At 32.1% G+C, this 18,320-nt stretch overlaps 2 protein-coding genes across 3 annotated transcripts; one reads left to right on the top strand and one right to left on the bottom strand.

Annotated features, from left to right (window-relative positions):
• Window positions 1–1,028: 1,028 nt before the first annotated feature.
• On the bottom strand, window positions 1,029–8,195 carry LOC107921978 (glycerophosphodiester phosphodiesterase GDPDL3). Its single transcript, XM_016851776.2, has 9 exons — window positions 7,831–8,195; window positions 6,684–6,977; window positions 6,112–6,227; window positions 5,474–5,981; window positions 4,947–4,985; window positions 4,534–4,818; window positions 3,928–4,070; window positions 1,719–2,199; window positions 1,029–1,596 (listed from the first exon to the last, which is right to left on the bottom strand). The coding sequence occupies exons 1-9, from the start codon at window positions 7,946–7,948 to the stop codon at window positions 1,292–1,294; spliced, it is 2,289 nt and encodes a 762-aa protein (XP_016707265.2). The 5' UTR covers window positions 7,949–8,195; the 3' UTR covers window positions 1,029–1,291.
• Window positions 8,196–14,750: 6,555 nt separating this feature from the next.
• LOC107921979 (sodium/hydrogen exchanger 4) lies at window positions 14,751–18,320 on the top strand. 2 transcript variants are annotated; one of them, XM_041087034.1, is made up of 14 exons: window positions 14,751–15,060; window positions 15,231–15,292; window positions 15,456–15,553; window positions 15,644–15,703; window positions 15,803–15,849; window positions 15,934–16,128; window positions 16,248–16,294; window positions 16,383–16,449; window positions 16,606–16,706; window positions 16,797–16,898; window positions 16,991–17,135; window positions 17,229–17,291; window positions 17,428–17,511; window positions 17,701–18,320. In XM_041087034.1, the coding sequence occupies exons 1-14, from the start codon at window positions 14,911–14,913 to the stop codon at window positions 17,983–17,985; spliced, it is 1,506 nt and encodes a 501-aa protein (XP_040942968.1). In that variant the 5' UTR covers window positions 14,751–14,910; the 3' UTR covers window positions 17,986–18,320. The 2 variants fall into 2 exon arrangements, with proteins under 2 accessions (XP_040942968.1, XP_040942967.1); XM_041087033.1 differs by having other exon boundaries at window positions 14,752–15,060; window positions 15,231–15,349.

Here is an 18,320-nt window from a genome sequence, read left to right as displayed (position 1 = left end):
ATGATACATTACTTCTCACATAAGACTTCCTCCAGTTATGTTATGATACAAAAATGCATGCATTAAACCTCATCATGCCACAAAAGTCATGAATACAGCTGGATTTATAGAATGTCAATTGGGGTTAACTTATACTGCTGAAATACAATATATATACAGTATCTTGTAAAAGATCTGAGACCCTAAGGTTCCAACAATCTCGCAGTGAGCTTGTCCAGGACTGACGGTTGAATCAGTACAAGTTGTATCGAAAGGTAACCATGCAAGGAGTAAAGGTTTACTAAAAAAAGTTGGTGACATGGGATTTCCATCATTAAGATCAATGGCTATGATGATAAAATGAAGAATACGTAGCAGAGATGACGGAGATAAGGAGCCTTTGATCAGAGGCAAATAAGAGAAGCAAAAGGTTAAACTAGATAAGAGGGACTGTTGCGAGATGACCATTCACGCATCATGCACATTTAGCGAATCCTTCAAAATTGACGAAGTCGTCTAGACTGGTGAATCCTTTAAGCTTTGAAAACTCCCTATTGGCGAATTCATCAAATATTGACAAACCCTCTAAAGATTGACGACCTCATTAACTTGACGAATTAAGAATGCAAACTAGAATCGCAAAAAAGATGCGAGCTGTTTGGAGAACCATGTAGCTATGAAGTAACTAGATTTGAAGAATGTTTTCCTTTCTTAGAAGATTTAGAAATTATTAGTATAACACATTTGTTATTTATTAGCATAAAATCTTTGTTATTTTCTTCTGTAGTCAGAAGCTTTTCTTGTTATAAATACCCCTGTTCTTCATTATTCAATATAGGGTGAAATATATAAAACTTTTGCAGACTGTTTTATTGCAAAATCTCTTATTAACTCTTTGCAATTCTCTTTCTTATCGTCGTAATTCCAGAAGGCACTGATATGGAAGCTGTGGAGATTTAAGGGGATTATATATATAAATATATATATAGAGAGAGAGAGAGAGAGAGATCCATAAATAATTCATAGAAATGAATAATGGCAGAGATATCTTACACAAATCAAATAGGAAATGCATCCATTAAAGATATGTAGCTCTCAAGAATTGTTCTTTTAGAAAAAGGAAGACAATGAGAAGAATGAACATACCTACAAAATTATAAGGTAAAAGGAATTAACACTGCTGTTTGGAGGGGAGACAACTAAGAAAAACTGGTCTTTGCCACGGGCACTGCACTCCTGCAGCAAAACCTTCAACCTACTCGATATCCAAGCAACAAGATTTATAAAAAATTGAGAGCAAGGCCGACTCTTATCAGATTTCAAAACAGTAATACATGGCAAGAAGCACAGCCATAAGTGGTACAATGATAGAGGCAGCAACTTTAGGCTGTCCGTTTGGTGCTGGGGCCGCTGCTACAGTGCCCGATGGAGTAGAAGTCGAGGTTGTTTTGGCGACGGGAGGCAAAGGAGGCTCGACAACATCTGACTCAGTCAGGTAGGGTTTTGGAGCTTCAGCTGGTGGCAAGTAATCAGTTGTGACTAGTTGCAAAAGGCTGCCAGGCTGCACAGGACTCATGTAAATGGGTGTCTTGTTGCCTCTCTTCAAGCATCGGTTTCCTACAAAAACATTATCACATCAATACCAGTCCATAACATATTCAGTTAGCCAGAAAGCAAAATGGCTGGTAGTTCATTATCATAAAATTTTGTAGTTTCCATTTCAAGAGGTAAGCACTTACTCCGGTATCTATCAGATGTCTTTGGGAAGTCTGTAATGACACCATTAATGCCGGCTCCCGCATAGAAGGAATTGATCTCAACAGTTGCATCAGAGAAGAAGTCCCATGCTTGAGATGTAAACTCATTACTGAAGGTTTGAACAAGTACAGAGAGATTAGCAGCTTGTAGCCTTGATACAACATCTGTCGCACGAGCGAGGAATGCTGAATTTTCTGGAAACACAGAGTCCTTGCTAATGACAACAGCACTAGCAAATCTCTTAATGTCATCAATTGTTGAACTTTGAGCACCACCAATATCTTCGTCAATCTTGTAGACAAGCTGATAGTTGGTTTTACCCTTGAATTTCATTAAAACAGAGCTACTACTGGACTGTATCATAACTTTTTGAGTTGTTTGTTTATCGTAGCCAGCTTCGTTCAAGGCCTTAAGCACTGCATCAGTCACACCAAATCCCTGCTTTGCAAGGTAAGCAGCATTCTGAAAGGATAAACAAGTCAGAACTGTCAAAAATCTTCAGAAGAAAATGTTCGTGTTATGTTATCAAAGAAGAAACGGTTTGAAATACAAATATGCAGAATTCATGGCTAGCAGACAATAATCATTAGCAAAGATTTTAAGCAGCTATGAGTTTCAGAAGATGGGATATTTTCAATCATCAAAGAGAGAAAACAAGATTGGAGATTTTGTTACAAAATGTCAGAAAATATTTAGACAATTGCAACCCATATAAGGGAAAAGATCATGAAGATACTCTCTTCAGCATCTATACGAAGTTGGAAGATCATGAAGATACTCTCCTCAGCAATGTACACTCATTTTCCTGGACCTTGTCACACTGGCTTTGTGAGCAAACCGGTCTTTTCCTCTACAGGCGTCCATCAAATGGTACCAAAGTTGTGCAAAAGACTTGTATGGACAGGAGGTGTTGGGTTCAAGCATGGGGAGACACACAATGACCAAACCTTATGCCCAAAAAGGACAATAACAGTATTGTACATAGAACAAAGGGTAGCATAGTAGTAGAAAAGACTCCTATATGGAGGAAGTATTGGATTCGAACCTGGGGAGACACATCTTTGGGTGACAACTTTGAGGGGTTAGTGGACATCCAATGAGGATAACAATAGTTTTCTGCTCACAACCCAGAGAAATTAGAGTACCTTGTCGGTCAGCGGGCTATTCATGTCACAACCTGCTGACCACAAGGTACTCTCAGTTCCTTGAGTCGTATCAAACCAGTGTCGTGAGCACAATACCAGTATTGTTCTCTTTGGGTGTTCATTGGTCCCTCAAGTTTTGTTAAAGATGTGCTTCAAACCCAATACCTTTTACATATAGGAGTCTCTTCCTTGGGGAGGTGAGACCTTCAAGTGACAAAACCTTGAGAGGTCAATGGATGCCCAAAGAGAACAATATCGATATTGTGCTCACAACACTGGTGCAACATGGCTCAGGGAAATTAGAGTATCTTCCCAGTCAACGGGTCATGTAGGTCAATCAATACCAGAGTTGTGGAAAAGAGTCCTGTATGTAGGAGATCTTGGGTTAAAATCTAGGACGGCACACTTTTGGCTGAGAAAACCTTAAGGGGTCAATGGACGCCCAAAGAAGACAATGCTGGTATTATGATCACAATGTCAACGCAACATGACCCAAGATAATGAGAGTACCTTGTTGGTCAGCTGGTCGTGACAATCTCAGTCAACATTATTTCGCAAATAAGGTTACTTAATTATGAGATGGATGAAACGTATTTCAACAATTTGTAAAACAATAGAATGGTTTTTAAATCTTAAGTGATATTTAATTAAGATGAGCATTAAAGGTTTCACAAACTCCAGAGTTATTGTACTTACAGAATGATATGGTAAGCAGATACAAGATATTGAGTACTTCAGTTCATAAAGGTGCCGGCTACTGGTTAAAATATGTTTTATGTTTTTCTGACCATTCAGGTCAATACATTCCATATAGCATAACCCACAGCTACCATGTAAGATTATGATTCAATCTGATATGTTTCTCACGATTAAGCTACCATGCTAACAGTTCCACCCTGGCACAAAATAAAACAATAGCCACCATTCATAATTACTGTGCCTAACGTCCTAACATCCCTCATTAGTTCCAATAATGTGAGTAGAAAATAAAACTACAGCATAAACACCAATACAATGAGGAAAATATAGAACGGCAAGAACTGACCTCTATGCTGATTAAGACACCATTTAGAGAGCTAGTGGTGTTTGCCATGCTTAAAAATTCAGATAACTTTAAGTACGTCCCGGCATTTTGGAACTTTGGATTTCGAAACAATTTGTACTGTGACTGTGGGCTTGATATTACAGCTACAGGAGAAGTATTGATAGATTAGAATAAGGAATTTGACAAAAAGCTAATGCCAAATATATCTATCAAAGAAACAAAAAAAAAAATTAGCTGAATCTCTACAACTAAAACACAGATTTAGATGATGGGGCAAATTAAAATAAACTTGCAAATTAAAAGAGAGTATCTTCCAAAGCAGAGTTTCGTTCATGCACCTTCAAGATGGCTATCAATGTTTCAAGCACAGAAAGAAACATGAATTTGCATCAGAAAGTGTGACATATCTCATAAACCCACTCAATATAATGTACAAACTTCAATCTATGCTTAGGCAACTTTTATTTTCAACATGTTATGTTTCTATTTTGTGAAAGGATTAAAGACTCTAGAATCTAATCCCACCCAAAAGAAAGAAAAAAAGATCAAAAAGAAAACAATTCAATACAATAAAGAACAAGCAAACGAGCACTAAATTCAACTTACGTTTCAAACTTTTAATATCACTCCATGACAGGTTGTAGGTAAATATTCCACTGCTCTGCATAATCTCTGGCACAGTTTCTGTAAGATTGCTAAAGCCTGTTCGGACAATGTCGGTGCTCTGTATAAGATTTATAGAGCCCAAGCAAATAGGTATTCCATCCTTTGTCATTTGAACAGGACAGTCAAGAACATCTACACCATCTTGAATAGCTTTTGTATATGCCATGTCAGTACAACCAGGATAGTCTCCACTTGCTCCATTATTTGATATGACCAAAAGGTCCGCTGTAGCATGACAACAAAAGAAATGGTTTATGAAGAACCTTAAAACACATAATCTCATGACCATTACCACTAACTCTTAGCAAAAAATATTAAGCTATTCCGGTCAGAAGCATTCCATAAATACATACCTTGTTTTGAAGCATTTTTTCCTATGTGAGCAAAACAATCTGCAATGCGAAACAGAAGTTAGCATCTCAACCAAAAAAACCCCAACGTTCTTATCCAGTAGCAGCAAAAGATAATGGCATCTGGCAAAAATAAGGCAACCTGTCCTTTCAATAACCAGACTAAGTTACTGTGTAGACTGTAGAGAATGTCAGGCCAAGAAAATACAGATTGACACAAAAGGCAGATATCTCACGTCACCATCTTATTTAAATGATGAAACCATGGCATGGGGCAAACAAGGAGAAAAATACCAACAAAGCAAAAGATTCTTAGGCGCACCCTTTTAGTATTCTCCCTAAGTACACAAATTTTGATGAAATTTGCAAAATGGCAGTGCAAGTTACTAAGACAAGTAACGAAAATAATTTGAAATTTGACCATAATTTAAGTTAGAAAGTAAATATCAGCATATAGATGCAAAATAATAACAACAAATAAATTGATAAATTCTGAGGATTCATAATGCATACACCTGCATATAACTTACCTATAGCTGCTGCTGGAGTTATTGGGAAGTCGGTTAAAACCCCATCAACAGAGAATTTACCATTGTCAACAAACTGAAGGTACTCAGCTACTGGGTCATATGAGTAATTGAAGCTGAATGGAACATCATTATAAAAGTCTGACGCAAAAACTTCTAGCCCTTCTTTGTGAGCATCCAAGACAATAGAGGTAGAAGGTTGCAAGTAAAGAGCTCCATCTACAGGCCATATATAAGACTTTGGTACAATGATTCCAGAGGCAAATGTCTTGATAAATGTGAGATTTGTTAAGAGAGAATCATAGGTCTGATTGGTTGAAGGTTCCACATCCTTCGGTCCTAGAAATCGGAAGACAACCTTTGTTGAACTTCTTCGGAAAATTGGAGCAATGTTTCGCAAGAAAGCTACCTCCGGTGACGAGATATAGTCAACAGTAACTTTTGCATTTCTAGATACAGAAAGTACAAAGCTTCTCATGCTCAAGTTGTGTGCTGCATAAAATGCATCATGCTGCAAAATAGAGAGACAGTCAATTAAATCCAAAAACAGAAAGATGAAGTTACACTAAATTACCAAAGGGATGAGAAAAGACATGAGGGAAAAGTAGGAACGCATTATTAAGCACTGAAAAATCCTTTACCTGAATATTCAACCAAAATCCAAGCGGTTTCAGTTGAGTATAGGTATCCTGAACGGTCATAATTGGGTAATTATTTCCATCAAACTTATTCGTCCGAGAGTAGATACCTTGACTTACTGTCCAGATAACAAATAACACATTAGAATGTAACACAACAAACAAGTAGCAGAAAGCAATAAAGAATTTACTACTGGTACATTTCACAGCAAGTCAAGTCAAACAAACCTATCAAAAAAAATGCAAACGTGTATAGGTAATAATGTCAAAGTGAAAGCTAGTGGTATCATATCAAACTTCAGAATTAATTACCGGATTGCTTGTAAAACTGCTTGAACTATATCATTTGTGGTTAGTAAACGAGTTTTATGATTCAAAACTAAAAATAATTTTGAGACCAGTAAGATGAACTTGAAACTCGCAAGTTCATTAACTATCTATCAATCAAAGTTTGTGAAGATGATGATAAAAAAAAAGGGAGAGAGAATGTAACGACAAAAGCAATAAATAAGAGGTAGAGAACACTGATGGTGACCAAGAAAAAGCTAACAGGATAAACCGCGAGCTGAACTTACAATAAACACTTCCAAGATCGTTGAGAGTATAATCAATGGAAAAAAGTCCCTTGGTAGAGACCCCATTAACAAGGTAAGTCTTCGGCTTATCTGTAAAAACAGTTGCAATGTTAGAATTATTATCTAGCTTAAGATCAGGAAAGCAAATCCCGGCTCCATCTTTTGTTAATTGCACATCACACCACAAGATCACATCAGAAGGACCCGTTACTAAAGCCAAACTATAAGCTCCAAAACTGGAGTCTGAAAATATTCCTGAAAATCCACCACGAGCTATGACAACGGGTGCTTCCCCTGGAAAGGAAATTGAATATTTTAAGCATATTGATCAACAGAAAAAAACGCCAAACTTCTAATGAAGATCAAAACTAACTCTGATATACGAAGGAAGAAGAGTCAGAACAAAAAAACAAAATTATTCAAAGAAATAAATCAGGAGAAACTTAAAGCTGCATTTTCTTTTTATCTATTTGTTCCATTTTCCCGTGCAATTTATCCTTTTTCTAATGCATGTACTTCCTCAGAAACCAAATTAAAAATAACTAAATTTCAAATGAAGGGCCATTAATCAATAAGGAGAGTGAATTTAAAAAAAATAAAATAAAACGTTCCACTTGGAGAAACTTCGAAGTTGGAAATCGTCAAAGCATGCATTTTTCTCGTCGTTTCTTTCACTTTTGTACGAACGAACGAGAAATTAGAAAAAAAATTTTCTTGAAGGCAAATCTGAGAAAACTTGATAAGCATTTTTTTTTTTTGGAAGGAACGTGAATTTTTCCCTTTACCTTCACTTCTTTTTCTTTATAGATGAACAGAAGCTATTAAATAAAACAAAACCAAGTTCGAACTAGCTAAAACTCAAACAAAACACATCGAATCTGATACGGCTAAGCAGCTCAAAGTAAGCTTAGTTTGAGTAATTTTCTCCTTTTTTTCCCCTTCAATTTTGAGTAAATCAAACAGAAACAAACTTATATTCAAGCAAAGACTGGAAATTTTGAAAATGCATCCAGCTCAACAAGCTGTTTTCCCAACATTTCCTCATCTTTCTCAGCAACCAAACAGAACTAGATAAAGTTTTTTTTTTTAAATTCACATCATTTAACGAATTTAGAAAAAGAAAAGGAAGCGAAAGAGAGAAACGCACCGCTTAAAGTCTGCCAACGAGAAGGAGTAGCAGATCCTTGAGCTGAAACCAAAGCTACTGAAGCTAACAGAGCTTGAACTACAAAAATGGCAATCGAAATGCCACGCAAGCTTCCCATTGCCTGAACTATCTCTTCCACTGACGACTCAGCTCAGCTCCGCCACTGATCTCTGCCGCCGGTTACTTCCTCGCTTCGTAAACCGTACAAGATTTAGAGAGAGAAAAGTGATTGTTGAGAAAGAAAAATGCTGAACTTTTAGGCTGGCTTTTTGTTGCTTCCCATATTTAAGTTATTCGATTTTAATTAATTAAATTGTTTAATAATAATTTACATAGTTAATTTAAACTAGTTTTTCTCGAACCGAATCACGCGTTGTCCCAAGCTCGGCTGGAGCCGGTCTAAGGTTGCGGGGGGGCTTTTGTCCGAAGGTGTGGGATAGTGATTGAGTGTGATTGCTTCCACATGATTACCATGAGCTCTAAAACCCTTTTTTTTGCATAATAATTTTTTTATCCTCCAACTTTAAAAAAAATTTATTTTAACCCCATTTAATTTTCTCTTTAACTTATACTTAACTTTTATTAACTTTGTTGGCGTGGTATACATATAGATTGTTGCGTGAATAACATGTTAGTATATAATTATTTTTTAAAATTTTAAAAATATTTTTATATTTTTAAATAATTTTAACGATTTTTAATTTTTGAAAAAAATATTTTTTTATAAATTTTAAAAATATTAATTAAATGTTGATGTTTCATTCACGTGTATATTATGTCGGTAAAATTAAATTTTTTTTGTTTTTTTATTTAGTTTGAAGTGATTTAATAAAATAAATAAATTAAAAACTAAGAAGGCGAAAGATTAAATTGAGAGTTTAAATAATCTTTTCGTAAAATTGAAGGCCGAATAATTTTTTTTTCTTTTTACCTTATTTAGGGCCTGGGCAATAGAAGTGATTTATATTTAGGGGGAAAATATATATTACTAGAATAACTTTAAAATTACATGTGATTTTCTTTTGTTCCTTTATTTTTTATATTTTGGGTAGTTGGAAGTAATTAAAAAAGTAGTTGAAAATCTTCTTAAAAAAGTAAATGACCCTTTTCACAGCCATCATGTATTTTAACTTTGTTCTAAATTAAGTCCTTTTATCTTTTATGTCTTTTTCCCTCCAAACTTTTTTCCTAATAATATCTCTTTTTTGTTGTTTTCGAAATCTCTCATGCCATTAACCTTTTTACTACTTAATTCAATCATTTTGATAACATTAATTTTATCTTTTTAAAATTATTTATAATCTCTTTCTAACTCATAAATAAAAGAATAATGCGCTTTTGTACACTTGAACCTATATCTTTGTACATTAATAACAGTATTCATATCAATCGAAGTAAGATCCAATCGATAACTTTAATAACATTAATTAAAATACTATAATAATTTCTCATTTTGGAGATTATCAATATAGTTTCTAAGTTTTTATTTCCTTTATTTATTATAAATAATTAATAGCTACAAAATTTTACTAAACCGTAAAATGGTCTATTATTAAAGACTATTAATTTATTATTTTAAATGTCGATGAAATTTTGATTAGAGGATATAGTTGAGATTTGAACATTTTTAAAAATTTTAAATTTTAAACTGTAATTATAATTTTTTCAAAAGTTTTATAATATAATAAAATTTTTTATATAAATATCATGAAAATCTTTATAATAAAAAGTAGATTATATTTTATTTTCTCTATTAAAAACGGATACATTAATCTTTATATATTAAATAAAAAATAAATTAAATTTTTTAATTAAAAATTTCATCTAATACATAATTAATGGAATAACTTGAAAGTCACATAATGTACTCCATAAAAATTCTCTTAAATTATGAGAGAGAAGCTTGGAGCAGACACTTTCTATCGCGGTAAATATGTTTGTATTTCATGATGGCCTGAAGTTTCATGGAAATCAAAAACCGGATAACAAAAATTGCAAACGTCCTGACCAGGCCGGTACCAATCAGCGGGCCAGACCGCCCGCCCCACCCAATTGAATGACTGGAACTAGAGTACTGGAGTCGTGGCTCGACCCTCCAATCCGAGCCAGCAACTGAATATGAAGGGGGGTTTTGTAATTGGGAGACAGCTAGATTAGGGTCCACAACATGGGGGTAAATGCCAACCTGGCAAGAACACACGTGGGATGATGTCATTGGTTGAGGCACCAAGCACCACCACCACCACCGAAACGCGCAAAATTGTCACGTTCCAAAGGTGGGATCCCACCACATGGAAAAGGCAAAGCTTTGGAGATTTGTAAGCATGTAAACACATTGGGAACGATTTTGATGGTGAAATTCGAAGACATGGCAAAGAGCGTTTACCACTTTTTAAGGATTTTTAAGTTTAGTGTCAATGCATGAAAATATCAAATACATCTCTCTCTTTTTAGATTTTTCGATGATGCAATAAATACCGGCTAAGAGTAAGTTTGTGTGTTAATTTGTGTTTAACGTAAAAACAGTAATAATGTGGATATTAAATCATAAATATTCATTAATTAATTTTATTTTACTTCCTACAGATAATGAACATTTTGATCCATTTTACTTTTACAGATAATTTATTTGAAGTTGGATATTTAAAAATATTTTACAAATTATTGGTATGGGATTAGAAATATTTTATTTTGTTTTGAAAGATTTCATAAGTTGGAGGCACTACTATCAGTCCATCTTTGAAAATTGTTAAATTTTTCTTAATTAAATTCTGTTTATATTTTTTAGAAATTAAAAATCAATATAGTATTCGCCAATTATACAATTATCTTTCATGTTCAGTCTAATTTAAAAAGTCACCACTCTACTGCAATGACAGACTGCTAAAAAAACCTAAATATAAATATTTTTTATTACGGAAGGGCCTGGCCCCCATGGCTAAATGGTATAATTTTATATCTGGCCCTTTTCAATAGTTAATAATTCATTTTAAGTCTTTTAGCTTCTCAACTAAATGAAAAAAAGTTGTATAAATAATTCAATTTAAATTCTTTCGACACGGATTTTAATTTTTGACTTTTTAAAATATTATAATTTTATCAGTTCCACATAAAAGTTGATCTTAAACGAGATATTTATGTAAGATATAAGTGGCAGAAAGAGATGGAAAGCAGTGAATGAGGAAAAAGGGGTCTTAATTGATAAAGGAAAGGGACTCTACCACCAATTTCGGAAGGATACGTTTGCAGGCAAAATACCTTTTTTTCAGATTCCATTGTGTTCACGTTTCAATTATTCAAAACAACCTAAGCTAATTTTAGTGGAATTCGAAATAATTTCTGTAATATCGAATTAAGCCAAATCGTGACAACCAGCGGAGTACCGTAGTGGAGAGCCAGTAGGCCCATGGATTCTCCTAATAAATTTTTATTTTAAGTTTTTTTTATAATTTAAAAAATTTTAAATTAATAATGGTAAAATTATACTTTGATTCCCTAAAATGATAAAAATTTGATTTAACCCTTTACAAATTATAAAAATATAAATTATTAAAATGATAAAATTATATTTTTACTATCATAAAAATATATAATTTAATCCTGACCCTCTAAAAAAATTTCAAGCTTGGTGACAATTACTTTTTTTTTTAAATAAAGTTGATTTCGATAGCATATATTAAAAATGCAGTGATTCTTCAAGCATTTAAATTTAATTTGAATTTTAAAATTATTATTATTTGGATGGTTTTATTTTAATATCATTTTAAATGAATTAGAATACTTACTATTATAAAAAATAATAATGTGAAATAACATTTTTCTTAAAAAAAATTTAATGTTGAAACCAGGGGAACATTACCTTACTCAAAAAATTTCTAAATTTTATATAAATGATAAAATTAAATTTTGATATAACAAATTTATAATTCAATTTTCACCTCAAACAATTTTAAAAATGAATTAAACTCATACATATTGAAATTTAATTTTAAAATTTAAGGAGTTATCAATTTTGTTTTAATAATTTGTTTATCTAATAGAAAATGTTAATTTTGACTCAAATTTTTTTAAATAATACTTCTTTATATAAAAATTTAATTTAATTTAATAATTCAGAATTAAATATTGATTTTAAATATTTGACCATGGGTTAGTGTGGATTAACTATTTTAAATACAATTTTAAAAAATTTAAAATTACTTTTTTTCTTGAGTGGATTGAATATGGATGCTCTATTGAAAAATTAAAATAATTATCTCATTACAAAATTCCATTAAAAATAGAGTAAATTATATTTGTAGTCATCTAATTTTTAGTTTTTTTTTTGTCAGCTAACTATAAAACGTTACAAAATGATCATTTAACTATTCAAATTTTTTTGACACTAGCCGTTAAATTACAAATGGAAAGAAAATTTGATAACTTTTAAAATTGACATAATAGCAACTTTAACCCTTAACATTATACATTGTGTCAATTTAGTCTTGACTCTAAAAAAATTAACTCTCAATATTGTGTACTTTGATCTTTTTGTAGTTTTGTTTTTCTTTGTGACATTGAGGGTTAATTTTAAAATAATGAGAAAAGGTGAAAATTATTATCTTGAATTTTTGGTATATATATTTATCAAATTTAGTTGATAAATTTGTTTTTTTAGATTTATAGGGGAAAGGGTCCCAAAGAAAAGTAAAACTACCAAAAAAAAAAAGGAAGATCTAATTACACGATGCGTAAATGTTAAAGGTTAAAATTTTCATAGTCAAGACTAAATTAACACAACGTATAAATTTTAGGGTTAATGTTGTTATTATGGCAATTTAAAATGCTTCCATGTTATCATTTTGTTAGCCATTGAACGACTGATGACCAAAAATAACAAAATCAAATAGTTGAGTGATCATTTTGTAACTTCTCATAATTGGGTGACAAAAAGAACTTAACCAATAGTTAGGTGACTATTAGTGTAATTTACCCTAAAAAGTATTATTTCTCAAAACTCTATCTCACTAAAGATAATTAGTGATACAAACGAAGAGGAGTTGTTTGATAAACTGAAAATTTAAGTGCCGAAAAATTAGATACTAAATTTTTATTGCTAAATTTTATAAGTGATAAATTTATATTAAAAAGTTGTTTGATAAATTAATAAATATATTAATTGAATATAATTATATTGTATTGATTTTCAAAAGATTATTTATTTCTAATTAGGATCTTAATAATATAATATTTTATATTTTTATTTCTAATTTGAAGCTTATTAATATAATATTTTATATTATTTTAGATAGTTTTAGATGAAAATAAATATACTAATTTAAATATCTCATTTAGTAATAAAAAATATATTTTTTAAAATTTTTAATAAAATAAAATCAATTTAATACTTTTTACTTAAAAGATGAATAGTTACCTATCTATTTATCTTATTTAATATTTTTATTAATTTTTTATATTAAGTAAAAAAACAAAATAATTATTAAATGTTAAAAGCTTTCAAATGATTTACCGAATACACCATTAACTAAAGAAACCCGCTAACTCACCGCATTTCAATTTTCCCACTAAAGCTCAAAAGGTGGGCTTCTACTGGAGGGAGTAATTCCCCTCAACCTTTTTAAAAAAATATTTTTAATTATTACTTTTTATATTATTTTTAATATACAGGTAATTTAATTAAAATAAATTTAATATATTTTATTAAAAATATAAATATAATTTTTAATAATTTATATTTAACAAAAATATAACTTCAATAATTTATAATTATTATTTAACACAAATATTTTACTTTTAATATATTATTTAGTATAAATATAATTTTAATAACTTTAATTTTTCATTAAGTATACACATATTTTAATCTAATATCATCATTTCTGTTTTCTTCTCAATATCATTATTACGTTTGAATTCAAATGCATATTTCACCATAATTAATATTTTTATCGATTTAAGTTTTTGATAACTACACAAGAAGTTGCTTACCAAATAATATAAAATTTTCAATTCTTTTTATTTTATTTTATTTTATTTTTTAATATTATCCTTAAATAATTTACTTTTAAAAATTTTAAAAATTAAACTTATAAAAAAATTTAATATTTAATTTTAAGAAAGATGCTGAACAAATTTTATAACTTAAATTTAATATTTAATTTTTCAACACTTAATTTTTTTAGTTTATCAAAAAACACCTAAATGTCTTAGAAATAATTTTATATAAGATTATTTGAATACACACTAATATTAAGCCCTTAATTGATTTAGTGTCATAAGTCACTAAACATTAATTTAATCGAGAAATTACAAAAAAAATCATTTATGTACAAAGTAAATTATATTTTTATGAGTGTTTTTTATTTTTATCTTTTTTGCATTTTATGAATAATCAAACTTAATTATAATAAAATTTAAACCCATGATATCAAACATATAAATATCTAATTTTACCATTTAAACTAAAATATTATTTAATTTTAATAAATATATTATTATATAATTTTTTATCCATGGGTGTTTGGTCTTTTAATCGCTTTGAGATAACCTCGGTTACTTTCAAATTATTCGCACCCAAATCTAAAAAGTGAAATTATGGACTTGGAAAGTGCCTCAACACACAACTAGCAAATAGCAACAATCCTTTGAATAGATGGATATTCAAGAAACGGTCCAATAAAAGAAGGCCTTACCCTGCAAATATCTAATAGCCGAAACCTTCAACAGATAGCTCTAAAAACTTGATCCAGTTTTTGATCAGTCCCAGACTTTTTCGCCAACAAGAGGTTATATAATTCATGCTCATACTGGCACCTGGCATTATCCATGCAACGTGAAACCCTACGTGTCATTTTGTCAACTGCCAACAATCTTTTTTTGGGAAAACTCATCAATTCATGTATCAAATCCTTTAGTCTGGCAATTTCCAGCTTCTTTTCATGACGCTGAATCCAAAAAAAAAAAAACAATACATAGAAAGAGAAATTAAAGCATATATAACATGTTAATTCGTTGATCAAGAAAAAAATAAAGAAAAATAATGCAACAGTAAGTAAAAAGAAGGAACAATACTTAGTGGAGATGTTTGAGTTTGTAAGAAACTTAGCTCATGAGCATGAGCAGGTGGTGCCAATCTCAGTGTTTGTGGCAATTCTCTGCCTATGTTTAGTTATAGGACATTTGCTTGAAGAGAACCGATGGGTCAATGAATCAATCACTGCAATCTTAATTGTAATTGCTCTCATTTCTTTGGAACATTTTCTTTACCATATACATATATATATGTTCATGTGTTTGTGTTTCATCTTTTTAAATCGCTTGAGAATCTTATCGAACCTTTCAAAATTAACGTACGGATGTCCTAGGAATTTAAAGTCTAACTGACATATTGTTGGTCTCAGGGAGGCGTAGCAGGAACAGTAATCTTGTTCTTGAACAAAGGAAAAAGCTCTCACATCCTAAGGTTCAGTGAAGAGTTGTTCTTCATTTATCTCCTCCCACCTATTATATTCAATGCAGGGTAAAATGGGTTTCAAATGTCATGCAAAATTTTCACATTTTTCCCCTGTTGAATTAACCTGGATTTTGAAACTGGCTAACTTCTTTCTTTGCTGGTTTGCTTGCAGATTTCAGGTGAAGAAGAAACAGTTTTTTCAGAACTTCATAACCATCATGCTGTTTGGAGTAATCGGGGTTTTTATATCTACCTCGATTATTACAGCCGGTAATTTTGATTCCACCTAGGATATCATTTTTCATATTTGTCTGGTGCAACCAGTTTTTCTATAGTTCATGGATGGTACTCTTGTCCTAGGCAGTTGGTGGCTGTTTCCCAAGCTAGGATTTTTTGGTTTGACTGCACGAGAATATCTCGGTGAGATTCTTAAATGATGTTATCTTGTCAACTAATATCTGTATTCAGGGTTAATTTCTTACTAGAATTGTCTGTGAATTTCATGCTGTTCTGTTTCAGCTGTAGGAACTATTTTCTCATCAACAGATACAGTTTGTACATTGCAGGTTGGTCAGTTTGCAAATCCCCCCCCCCGTTTTTGCTTATTATTTCACAGAAAGAGATTTTTAGATTTGATTACTTCCTTATAGGTCCTTCATCAAGATGAAAATCCTTTATTATACAGCCTAGTGTTTGGAGAAGGAGTAGTGAATGATGCAACATCAGTAGTTCTCTTCAACGCAATTCAAAAGATCGATGTTTCGAGAATTAACAGCCGAACATCTCTCCAGTTGATTGGTGATTTCATTTACCTGTTCTCGACAAGTACTGCTCTTGGAGTTACTGTGAGTTAATTACTCTTGAAGCTTTCTTCTGACCGTAAACGTCATTTATTATAGTGTTAGGCTTTGATCCACTCTTGGTACTTCTTAATCTTGGCATGATATTTCTCGTTCTCTTGCAGTTCGGACTTGTAACAGCGTATTCTCTTAAAACCTTATACTTTGGAAGGTTAGAACTTTTTCTTTTACAATTAAAAGGAAAAAGGAAAATGCCGTGAAGACATCATAGTAAAACCTGAATCCTTATCTGTTTGCAGACATTCAACTGTTCGTGAACTTGCTATCATGGTTTTAATGGCATATCTGTCTTACATGTTAGCTGAGGTAACTCCTGATAAAAAGCTTGAAATTTGATGTTCTATTAATATAAATTTCAATACTACTATCCTTCACTGAAATAACCACCTTCATTCTTACAAAAAACGAGTGGAGCCTGCAATTTCTGCTTCTTCGTTTTAACAGCGTTATTTTTTTGTGCAGCTGTTAGACCTTAGTGGGATTCTCACTGTTTTCTTCTGCGGAATTCTGATGTCACACTATGCATGGTACAATGTGACCGAAAGTTCAAGAATCACGACAAGGCATGTACTTTGATATTAGGAAAGACTAATGTTTATTGATTCATTGAGCTCAACAAGGCTTAACATCCACCATTTTCTTTTTTTTTTCAGGCATATATTTGCAATGATGTCATTTGTTGCAGAAACCTTCATCTTTCTCTATGTAGGAATGGATGCTCTTGACATGGAGAAATGGAAGATGACTCGACTAAGGTGTCTGATTATGCTTTCCTTCTTCCTTCAAAATTGGTTTACTTCTGTTTACCTTGTAGCTTATGATCTCGGTTTTGAGTTATTGGTTTCAGTGTTGGGACTTTAATGGCCAGCTTTGGAACCTTAGTTTTTCTAATATTGGTCGGACGTGCTGCATTTGTGTTCCCTCTCTCTGCTTTCTCCAATTATTTGAACAAGCATCCCGATAGATCAAAACCATTAACTTTCAGACACCAGGTTACTATTTAGGTTTTTCCATGCAAACTTTCTAGTAAGATATTTCCTACGTGATTGGTTGAAGACAAATTTATGAACTTGTTATTTCTGCAGGTGGTTATATGGTGGGCTGGGCTAATGCGAGGGGCAGTATCCATTGCTTTGGCTTTTAAACAGGTATTTCCACTTCTCAATTGTGTTAGCTGTTCGATATTGTTAAATAATTTTCTGAATTGCATGTATAGATCACTAAACTCATGGTCATAGGGATTCCATTTTCCTACTGATTTTCTTGCTTGCTTCGTTAATACAGTTCACATTTTCTGGTGTGACATGGGATCCGGTCAATGCAGCAATGATAACAAACACTATAATCGTTGTTCTGTTTACTACACTGGTATGTAACTGAACTTTTCTAATCATTTATAAGATTTTGAATCCGAAGAGAAACAGTTATAACGCCATGCCTTCCGTAGTTGACAGTAAATTTTTTCTCGGTTGTACAAAGCTTTCCATGACTTGCCACTTGCACTAAATGAAATGCTGTGAACTGTGATTGACATTCTAGGAAATCATTTTGTTTCAGGTATTCGGTTTCCTAACAAAGCCCCTTATACTCTGCCTGCTTCCGCAGCATGTAACTGACACAAGTGATGAGGGTCAGGGATCGAAATCCCCAAAGGAGGACATGACCCTACCTTTGCTATCCTTTGAGGCATCTGCCTCGACCAATATCCTTCGAGCAAAGGATAGTTTGAGTATGTTGATCGAAAGGCCTGTGTACACCGTACATTTCTACTGGAGAAAGTTCGATGACAGGTATATGAGACCGATATTTGGAGGCCCTATTAGCAGTCCACCCGAATGTTAGATAGCCAACCATCGTTATAGGCAGTGGTAAGTTCGGACTGAAACTGGCATGACATAATCAATTGATAGCAGTAAGTTTTCCCTTTTTCCCAAGGGCTGGTTGGGTTTTAATGTTAGCAAATGGCAGATCAAGATAGTACTACGCTCGAGGAATAGAATGAGTCTGGTTTGGACTTTTTGGACTTCTATGTTTGTGTTAAAAACAGTCATGAACATACTCTAAAATAGATTGCCTTAGAAGGGAAGCTATTAGTGAAAAATATGAAAATTGAAGTAAATGCAACAAGAAGAAAGATGGTAAAATATAGCAACAGTTGCAATACAGTTTCAATGCAA

Source organism: Gossypium hirsutum, chromosome D01, assembly GCF_007990345.1.
Source record: "Gossypium hirsutum isolate 1008001.06 chromosome D01, Gossypium_hirsutum_v2.1, whole genome shotgun sequence".
Lineage (NCBI taxonomy): Eukaryota > Viridiplantae > Streptophyta > Magnoliopsida > Malvales > Malvaceae > Gossypium > Gossypium hirsutum.
This window is presented reverse-complemented; position numbering and strand designations above follow the sequence as displayed.

Coding starts and splice junctions, on each gene's coding strand:
- LOC107921978 (XM_016851776.2), bottom strand. CDS start 7,948: ATGGGAAGCTTGCGTGGCATTTCGATTGCCATTTTTGTAGTTCAAGCT. Junction 5,982..6,111: donor GATTTTGGTTGAATATTCAG/GTAAAGGATTTT, acceptor TCTATTTTGCAG/CATGATGCATTTTATGCAGC. Junction 2,200..3,927: donor GTGTCTTAATCAGCATAGAG/GTCAGTTCTTGC, acceptor TTATCCTTTCAG/AATGCTGCTTACCTTGCAAA.
- LOC107921979 (XM_041087033.1), top strand. CDS start 14,911: ATGTTTGAGTTTGTAAGAAACTTAGCTCATGAGCATGAGCAGGTGGTG. Junction 15,350..15,455: donor CCTATTATATTCAATGCAGG/GTAAAATGGGTT, acceptor GTTTGCTTGCAG/ATTTCAGGTGAAGAAGAAAC. Junction 16,129..16,247: donor GTACTGCTCTTGGAGTTACT/GTGAGTTAATTA, acceptor GTTCTCTTGCAG/TTCGGACTTGTAACAGCGTA.